Source organism: Numida meleagris, chromosome 1, assembly GCF_002078875.1.
Source record: "Numida meleagris isolate 19003 breed g44 Domestic line chromosome 1, NumMel1.0, whole genome shotgun sequence".
Taxonomy (NCBI): domain Eukaryota; kingdom Metazoa; phylum Chordata; class Aves; order Galliformes; family Numididae; genus Numida; species Numida meleagris.
The window spans coordinates 168,048,545-168,058,919 of NC_034409.1; the positions used below are offsets into that span (position 1 = coordinate 168,048,545).

General features: G+C 44.8%; 1 protein-coding gene across 5 annotated transcripts in view; it reads right to left on the reverse strand.

Annotated features, from left to right (window-relative positions):
* Positions 307 to 10,375, reverse strand: part of DHRS12 (dehydrogenase/reductase 12) — a 34,325-nt gene continuing 24,256 nt past the window's right edge. For 4 of the 5 annotated variants that reach the window (XM_021376771.1, XM_021376760.1, XM_021376787.1 and 1 more), the window contains 2 exons: positions 9,522 to 9,659; positions 6,625 to 7,647 (listed from right to left, as the gene is read on the reverse strand). In XM_021376771.1, the coding sequence (XP_021232446.1) occupies positions 7,508 to 7,647; positions 9,522 to 9,659 (278 nt within the window). In that variant the 3' untranslated portion in view covers positions 6,625 to 7,507. Of the gene's footprint in view, positions 1,438 to 6,624; positions 7,648 to 9,521; positions 9,660 to 10,375 lie in introns of those variants that run through there. The other variant, XR_002432759.1, reaches the window with a different exon arrangement.

Sequence of the window (10,375 nt, forward strand, 5' to 3'; positions counted from 1 at the left end):
CCTGCTGTGCTGAAGGGCATACAGACAATGCTGGCTTTCCCCTGCTCTTGATTTTAGAAAACTTGGTTTTCATTTCTCTCTTAGCTGGTGTTTCTGCAGGAGAAGAAGCAGTGCCCTTCACACAACCTACCTGCCTGGTTTTAAATGGAGCAGAATCTGTAGTGTTCGTGCAGGCGGTGAGGAAGGTGTAGGTCGCACAAAGAGCCACATGGGTGGCTGAAGGAAGGTAAACATGAACATTTGCCCTGAGCTGGTGGGCGGCAGCCCTGCCCAGGGCAGCAGGGCTGGAACTGGGTGATCTTTGAAAGTCCCTTCCAACTCAAACCATTCTGTGGTTCTGTGATTCTATGAAAAGTAGGTGGGCAGTGCAAGGTATAGTACCGATGGTCCCTCTGGTGCAGGAGACTAACACCAGGGTTAGAGATTTTGAAGAGGAATAAGCAACTTTCCCCCCAGCTGTGTCCAGTGCATGGCCCCAGTAAAAGAGAGACGTGGATGTACTGGGGAGTCCAGCAAAGGGGCATAAGGATGATGAAGGGCCTGGAGCATCTCTCCTGTGAGGAGGGGCTGAGAGAGCTGGGACTGCTCAGCTGGAGAAGAGGAGGCGCAGGGGGATCTCATCAGTGTCCATAAATCCCTGAGGGAGGGTGCCACAGGCTGGAGCCAGACTCTTGTCAGCAGTGCCCGGTGCCAGGACCAGAGGCTGTGGGCACAAACTGGAGCACAGGAGGTTCCCTCTGAACACCAGGAGCACTGCTGTGCCGTGCAGTGACGGAGCACTGGCACAGGCTGCCCAGAGGCTGTGGGGTCTCCTCCTTGGGGATCTCCCAGAGCCGCCTGGATGTGGCCCTGGGCACCCTGCTCTGGGTGTCCCTGCTGGGGCAGGGGCTGGAGCAGAGGGACCCGGAGGGCCCTTCTAGACTCAGCCGTGCTGTGCTTCTGTAATCAAAAATCCACTTAACATCTTCACCTACTACGTGGCTTAGAAAAATAAAAAATAATATATATTTTAAAGTATATTTAACAATAAAATACTGGGGCTACGAAGAAGTTAAAAAATGTAGTATGTGTCTGTCTTTGCTATTCACAAAAGAATTTGTGTAAAAACAACTGAAATTCTGTTCTGTGGTCCATAGGAGGTAGTTCTGCAGTGAGTGGCTTTGCAGGTCCCTGTCCTTTCCAGGGCGCCCCGCTGAGCAAATATGATGTTTTCAGTCAGTGTCTAAAACTCTTTTTCCTTATGTGATCATAGTACACAGCAGTAAGAACAAACCTGAACCCCTTTCCAGATGAATTAATATGCTGAGTCCCTTTAGCAGTGACCTTTTGTGAGAAGAACAGGATCTCCTCTTCAAAATCTCATATGAAATTTGGCAGGAATTCAGTCTGTAGGAATTTTCCATTGTGACTTCTCTTTGGCCATCTCTGAAACGTTTGCTGTGGGACAATACTGAGCTGCTAAGAACAGAAAGAAGTTGAGTTCAAAGACATTGAAATTTCAGACAAGGTGACACTGAACTCAAAACAAAATGAAAACAAGAGAGCCCAGTCTGCTACCAAAATGTTTGCAAATATGTATATAAAATTAAATGGAAACATCAGAACCGTACAAAGCTGAATCACCCTCTGTCCTAGCACTACCAGCTGACCACAGCCCCCATCAGGATCCAGAAGCCGCAAGTTGCTCCAGCGATGAGGTGCTAGATTGAGCCTATGAAGATCTTCCTTTCCTGTCCTTTGTTTTAGTGTTTATCTAACCTGAACTTTCTGCAGTTTTGCACCATTTTTCCATTCCTGCTTACTCAATGAGGCATCACTGCAGATGCCAACCAAGTTCAAATGGGTTATAACAGGGCAGTGCTTCCCTCGGATGTGAGGGACCCATTAGCACCTCTGCTTTGTCCTGCCACAAGCAAATTCTATGGGGCTGCCACCACCAAGTAATCATTGAGGTTTCAGCAACACTGAGTACATGAACTTGATTTAACTTTAGTAATTACCACCCGTTTCAAAATAGTTTCTTGAAGCTTTCACCACTGTTTTGAGTAAAAGCTATTTCCTCCCTGCCCACCCTGCCTGCAGCTCGTACCACAGATATGGCACTGAGGGACGTGGTTAGTGGGCATGGTGGGATGGGCTGATGGTTGGACTTAATGATCTTAGAGGTCTTTTCCAACCTTAACCATTCTGTAATCAGATCAGAACCATGTGAAGTTCACTGTCTTTCAGAAGCTGGACACTTTACAGGGAAAATCTTCCTGGCTTTTGCTGGAGTCAGTGTTTCCAGGAGCGTTGCTCAACAATTTGACCATCTTTTCCTGCTAATTATCAATTATCTTCTAACAATTCCCACTCCTGCTCCATTACGTAACTAAGCGTCTTCAGTGTAACTGAATAACTAGTGCCCATTCACTGAGGTATTTCCATCAGTTACTAGCTGTTTTCCTTTTCTATGCCTGTGTTGATTTGTATCAAGGACTTCAGGTTGCTGAGTTTCACCAGTCTCATTCATCTGCCTGGTAAGGTGGTTGGCACAGAACTGACAACTGTCCCATGAGCGAACATTGTCACTTCTTTTCAGTGTACCAACGTACAGCGTGTCAGCAGCTGAGGGAAGCAGGCTGGCTGGGCCATGAGCTAACTCCTGCCTCACCCCAAAGCTTCCTTTTTGCTTTTCCAGTTCCAAGGAATTCCCAGCTGTGGATTCTCAACTCCTGCAGTATCTACCCCGTTTATATGGGGGCACCACTGCCATTGCTGGCACAGCAAGTGCTGCAGGCTGAAAACCCTTCAGCCAGGCTGTGCCTCTTGGTAGGCTGCGCATTAGATTCTGCCTTGACAGAGAGCAGGAGCCATTGCGTGGACGCTGACCAGCCCTAATTTGAGTAGGATCTGGTGTCATCAGGAGGCATTCCTTTTGTAAGGAGTGTGACAGAGCAACACATGCAGCAAATGGAAGAATAGTGTGGACAGAAAGAAAGTGTGGATTAAACTACTTCATAGCTGTCCTTCTCCACTGAAGTCAATGGCCATCAGGTTGATGTCTGAAACTGACCCATTTGGCAATAGCACTTTCCACTCACTAGCTGAACATTAGTGAAAGCTAGTACTACTCCTATTAGGCCTTCAAAAATGATCTAGCATTCCAAAGATATAGTAGTTGACTGAATTGAAAACGGAAATGTCTGGCCCAGGACTGTGTTCTTCTTGACAAAGAAAAACCATGGCCCAGAAGTGAAACTTCAGGAAAAGAGGAAAGGCCCTTTACATGGTCACCGGGTATCTGCTTCATGGATCTCCTAAAATTTTCAGTGAAGACTGAGAAATATTTCAGTGGCATCTGCATGGCTGCAGCCAGCCCTGCTGCGCTGCTGATGGGTGACATGGGAATCTCAAAAGCAAAATAACCTTTCTGACAAAGTGACATTAAAAAATGAAGAGAAACGAGAAAGCCTTCAGAATGTGAATAATTAAACGACTGAGGTCAGGATCTTATAAACTTGAAAGCCGATATAAGAAGTGTTGGGCTGAGCATGGAAAGAGAAGGGAAGGAAGAGCAGCTGCTGTGCCTGTATTTCAGCTCCTATAGAGCAGGTGTGTACCACAGTTCTTAACGTGCACTGCTTGACAGGAATTTGGACAGCCTTCCGTTTCTGATAGTCCATCACTGGATGCCATTTTTCGCTTGCCCCTAAAATTTGTGTAGGTGATACTAAATGTATTTGCTTAGATGCAGGTACAATTTATTCTGACTGCATTAACACAAAGCATCTTGCTGGCTTTTTAGCTATGTACTTCATTTGCTCCTGTGGAAAAGGGTGAAATAAAGCATAATTGGGGATATAACAGCAGTACTGTGGGAGATTCCAGATTTGGTTTCTAATTCCTGACCTGTACTAACTTTATTTAAAATTGTAAGGGCTCTTAAACCACAATATCTGTCTCTTTTTTCACATTATAACCAAACTTTGATTAAAGCAGTTTTATGGCTTTATTTCCACCTTAAGCTGTGACTAAAATGAAAAATATAGGCTAGTTAAATACATTAGTGAAGAATGTGGGTTTAAGATATGTTAAAGTGCACTTTTGGTTATTTTATGAACTATTTAAGTATCATTAAGTCATTAAAGTTCTGCAGAGCTGTGAAGCAACTTGACTTAAACACTCAAGTATATATTGTTTTTATTAGCTTTACAGCTACTAGACTGAGAAATGCAGTTACTACTTAAGCCTTTCAGTCATGCTTTTGTTTTCAGTAGCTGTATTTCACAGAAACACAGAATGGCTTGGGCTGGAAGGGACATTAAAGCCCACCCTGTTGCAACCCCCTGCCTTGGGCAGTGCCACCCAGCAGCTCAGCCTGCCCAGGGCCCCATCCAACCTGGCCTTGAGCGCCTCCAGGGATGGGGCACCCACAGCTTCTCTGGGCAGCCTGTGCCAGGGCCTCACTGCCCTCTGGGTAAAGAATTTCTTCCTAACATCTAACCTAAATCTCTCCTCTTTTAGTTTAAAGCCACTCCTCTTTCACCTATCATTACCAGACTGTATAAAAAGTTGTCCCCCCTCCTGCTTGTAAGCTCCTTTCAAGTACGGGCCTTCAAGAAGGCCACAATGAGGTTTCCCCCGCAACCATGAGCTGGTGAGTGGCACTGCCTATGGCAGGGGTTGGAACTGGATGGGCTCTAAGGTCCTTTCCAACCTAAGCCATTCTATGATTCTATGACTGTCTCCAAAAAACGCTCTATCATTCCAAAGACACAGTAATTGGCTGAATTGAAAATGGAAATGTCTGGCCCAGGACTGTGTTCCACCAAATCTTTTGGGAAACTAAATTATGTGAACGTATTGAGTTCTTTGCCCGTCAGCATGGTCTTTAGCTACACACATTGTAGAAAGCTCCCAAGAACACCTGTGATATTTCTGTTTCTAGTTCTTTTGCCTTACCACTCTGATCCACAGCCATGTGTAGAAACAGTAGTGTAATTTTGTTGGGTTTTGGATGCAGTTTGCCAGCAAGCGCAGTTGGCTCAGGAGAAAAACATGTTGCCACGATTGCTGTTAACAATCTTGGCTTTGCAGTACATCTGTAGCATAAAAGATAAAGCTAATCCCACTTGAATGTATGAGCTGGTTGTCTTCACAGTCAGTAGAAAGATGTAAAAATGTAAGGGTTTCTTAAACTAGATTCAGTAAATCACTGTGAAAGAGCCTGTTTTCTCTCTACTGATTTAGAGTGAGAATTCCAATGAGTAATTCCACAGATCAGGTAAGACAAATTCCACCCTCTGTGTCTGGAAATAAAACACTTCCAGGCAAAATACAACTCTTACCAGGAGGTGGAGTTCTCCTCTAAAACCTATGCCTCCCCATTTTCTGTTTACCTTCGTATTCTATTTGTAATGATAAAGCAATCCCGTGATCTTTCACAGAAATGGCACGCACATAAGGCTTAGCATGTTATTTGTTTTCATTCCTAGAGTCATGGAGCCATTTCTCTGCTTCCTGAAGGGGAGGGATCCCACCATGCCCGGGTGTGGAATGTGTTAAAGCCTCCTACTTCATAGTGTCTTGACATAAACAGGATAATATTCAGTCCTGGCTCCATAAAGTAATGTGGAAAGCATTTGGCAGCGTTCCTAAATTCTTGCTGTTTAAACATGAGGAAGCAGATCATTTCTGCATACCAGCACTGATTTATAGAAACTGAAAGCTGTGAAGAATCCTTCCATTTAAACTAACCAAGCAATGCAAGAGTTTCTGCATTCCCAGTAACACATTTGAGCCTAGTTGTCTTCATGCACTGAAGGAAGCCACCATTCTGTCAAATACAGTGCTTAAATATCGTTTGATACTTTAACTATTTCTTTCCTGAAGTCTTCTGAAGGTACACTCCTCTGCATTTCTGTGTGTGCTAAGTCCTTTGGAAGATTTTGGTTAACTTCATAAAGCTTAGAGCTATCACCTGGGTTTTATTTTAATGCTTCCCACATTTTTCGTCCAGTTCAGACTATACCCTTACTGTGCCTTGAGACAGCACATGTATACTCACAGTGGGTGAGACTCTTGGGAACAGAACAAATTTGCAGGCACCACCATTCCCACAATGAGCACATCTGAATACAATTTATTTTTAACAGGCCTGTAGTATCCTACCTCTCCTCCACTGCAGGCACACTACAACACTTTTAATTACTAAAGCTTTGTGGTTGTGCTGTGCCAGCAGTGATGCTAAGATCACAGAATCACAGAGTTTTTTGAGTTGGGAGGGACCCTTAAAGGCCATCTGGTCCAACTCCCCAGCAATGAACGGGGACACCTGCAGCTCCATCAAGTGCTCAGAGCCCATCCAGCCTGACCTTGGGTGTCTCCAGGGACGGGGCATCCACCACCTCTCTGGGCAGCCTGTGCCAGTGCCTCACCACCCTTACTGTAAAAAACTTCTTCCTTGTGTCCAGTCTAAATCTCCCCTCTTTTCATTTGAAACCATTTACACTTGTCCTGTCACAGCCAACTCAGCTAAAGAGTCTGTCCCTTCCTTCTTTCAGCCCCCCCTTAGATACTGAAAGGCCGCTCTCAAGTCTCCCAGAGCCTTCTCTTCTCCAGGCTGAACAGCCCCAGCTCTCTCAGCCTGTCCTCGTAGGAGAGGTGTCCCATCCCTTGGATTTTTTTTGTGGCCCTTCTCTGGACATGCTCCAGCAGGTCCACGTTTCTCGTGTACTGAGGACTCCACATCTGGACGCAGTACTCCAGGCGAGGCCTCACCAGTGCGGAACAGATGGACAAAATTACCTTCCATGACTGCTGGCCATGCTTCTTTTGATGCAGCGCAGGATACACTTGATTTTCTGGGCTGCAACAGCACATCACTGGCTCATGTCCAGCTTGCCATCCACCAGTACCCCCAGGTGCAAGACCTTGCACTTGGCTTTGTTGAACCTCATGAGGTTCTCCTGAGCCCACTGCTTGAGCCTGTCCAGGTCTCTCCGAATGGCATCTCATTCCTCAGGCATGTCAACTGCACCACGCTGCTTGGCATCATCTGCAAACTTGCTGAGGGTACACTCGTTCCCACTGTTGATTGATGAAGATGTTAAAGAGTATTGGTCCCAGTACTGACCCCTGAGGGACACCACTTGTCACTGATCTCCATCTGGACACTGAGCCATTGATCACCACTCTCTGGGTACGATCCCACTTCCTTGTCCACTGAACTGTCCACCCATAAAATCCATATCTTTCCAGTTTGGAGAGAAGAATGTTATGGGGGACTGTGTCTCTTTCCAATTTGGAGAGAAAGCTGTAATGGGGGACTGTGGCCTTACTGAAGTCCGGATAGATGACATCAGTGGCTCTTCCCTTGTCTACTGATGCAGTTATGCCATTATAAAAAGCAAAGGTCGGGCAGGATCTGCCTTTGGCAAAGTCATGCTGGTTATCCCCTATCATATCACCTCCTTCTCTTCCATGCACCTTAGCACAGCTTCCAGGAGGATCTGCTCCTTGATCTTCAGTGGCACTGAGGTGATACTGAAGAACTGGATTTAAACTTCTGGGATAATTCTTCCAGCACCTCCATTAGCTTCTCCTCATCCCCTGGTGGGCTGTGGGTTCTTGCTAAGGGTAGGTGTGTAGGGACTGGTTGCCTGTCTGGAAGAAAGAAAAAAATGGGTATATTTATCTACCTCTTCAAGCACAAAAGAGATTTTTCTGCTAAGCTCTATATTAGTTATATACATCTTCCAAACCAGAAATTAATTTCATTTCTTTCCTGGAACTAGAGTAATTGTCTTTTTACACAACATGACTCAGAGTGGTGAGTGAGATCTCATTTGCAGATGGATAAAGGAAGGCCTTACTGTGAGGTTTAAAATTACTCCATCATTAGTTTAACTCCTGTTAGACCAGTCACTTGTGACTATTCTTAAAGGTAGAAGTTGCATTTTTTGCATCAGAAAGGGTTTTTCTCAGCTGGGACTTCGTAGTTTGGAATATTTTCTTCCTTTAAAAGCTTACTTTCATCCTTAAAAATAAATGGCTAAATCCTACATGCTAAAGAACTTCTGCTAATTACTCAACTGCCAGAAGTAACACGTACATAAAGATGTCTGACCAAACTCGCTCAGTGTGACACTTTGGCTTTCCATATCTCATCCTCCTCACTCACTCTGTGTAAATACAGCTATATAACTGTCAATTTGAAGGGATTTTTTCTCTCAAAAAGCATGGTATCTGGAGCCTAGGAACCTTAGGACAGTGCTCTTAGATGTCTGTGAAACAACTGTGAGAGCACTGGTGCAGCAGTGTTACTCTACTTATGAAGTCCAAGTTCTGCATTAACCAGCTGAGACAAGAGAATAAGCTGTTCCAACAGTGGGCAGCAGATTTCTCTGAAAACCTACCAGGCTTCCCAGGGGAGCAGAGATGTTTGCTCTCTTAAGAGCAAATGTTGTAACTGGCTGCACGCACCACATAACCACTGCTCATGGAAACCCAAGGAGAGAGAAACAGACAGAGGAACATTCCCTTCTCCGTCACTGAACATGGACTGCTTCCTAACTGATGGGGGTGTTTCAAGAAGCTTGCACTAAAGTTTGGGAACTATGTGTGAAAGCCAAGCTCAGCATCACGGAGAGGATGCTTCTAGTCTTTGGAAAGCAGGACTCCATCAGACATTTTTTATTTATTTTGGCAGATGCAGAGAATTCTGGTGGTACGAGTCATGTTCTTACCTCCCTTTTTTTTTCCTCAGGAAAAAGAAATGCTGGCTCTAGTTTGCACTCAAAGGGAACAGAATAAAAGGGAACAGAGGAAATGGAGGGAAGGTGTTACTAACTCAGGAAATGGCCGTCTGGGACCAGAAGAGAAGGGTCTGTACTGACATACTCCAGCACATGAAGCCCTTTACTAAAGGGGTCAAAGACCTTACACTCTAATCTGTGTCTTCCATAGGGCACTGGAGGAGAGAAGAAACTGTCTGACTTCATCCCTGTTCAGTAAGCACACAACGTGAAAATTCCCTTGCAATCTTAAGAGCAGTCATGCCAAAGTTCTCAGAAGTCACTACCTACAGCTGAAGAGCCAAGGCATGTTTCCTGTTTACTAAGGCCAGAAGAGCCTGTCAAAGCACAGCCAACCCTCAGTGCTCCGTGAGAGGGCTGCTACTTTCCCAGCATCGTAAAAGAGCCATTTTGGGTGCTGTGATTTACCTTCCCTTGGCACAGTCCTGCAAACAGCCATCTTCACTTAAAAACAAAAAACCTCCCAAAGGAAGTGCTCTGAAATCTCTGTGCGCTGATTTAGAGGACAAAAGCAGGAACACAACAGCTTAACACCGTCTTTCTCTGGCTACTCAGGGCTCACTTAAACCTTTAGTCTTGGAATAACTTTGAGAAACACTTCACCCTTTGAAAAGCAGTTGCCCAGGGCAGTCTCCATCCCCTTCCAGGCCAGATTAGGATCCTACAGTTGCAGGCAGTTTAGCAGTCTCCACTGATAAGCAATGACAGACTCTGCAGCCTTACCTTGGAAGAAGAGGCCGCTCGGTAACTTTGCTGCCTCAGATGACACTGCCAGCCACACCACAGTATCAGCTCCCTGGGCCTCTGTGCGCAGGCTGTTCTTCATCTTCTGATAGAAGCCTGGCATCGACGACCTCACAGCTAGAGAGAACAATGGGATGGTGGTCTGCCATGCAAGGCTTTTATGATTAAAAAAAAATGCTTAAAATTGCCATTGTGAGCATACAATGAAGGGAAGGCATCTCAAAGTTAATGAAATTGTTTCCCCGTTGCCAGGCACGTGGTGACCACAGCTGCCAGATGATCAAGCAGTTGTTTGTTTGGGTCAAGTTGCACTGAGAAAACTACCAGGAGGTGAGAATGGGACCAGTGAGAGGTTTCTGATCCAATTCCAAAGAAGTTAAACATGGGGGAAATAGAAATACCAAAAAAACAGGTACTCTGACAGATTTTTAGTTCTTATTTTCACATCAGTTTTAGGAAATCAATTGCAGCACAGTATTTCAAAATGTTATGGTGAAACTAACTACACACTCAATATCTAAACACTGGATTCTTTTATATTTTGTATAACAGACGATGATTGAAGGCCTGTCCCCTGCAGCTGCTTATTTTTAGGGGTTTGAAGAGTCCTTGAACTTTATGGTGGCATAACGTTAAAGATCATTAGGTTTGGGAACACATGAACAATGGGTAAAACAAACATATTTTAACGAAAACGAAACACTAAGATTCTGAAAGATTAATCTTCAAGCATAAAGTAGATGGGTTTCAATGTTTCTATGATAAGAAACAAATTTGGAAAACTGTGTCCCCAGGAAAAAAAAAAAAACAAAAAAAAAAACCAAAAAACAAAA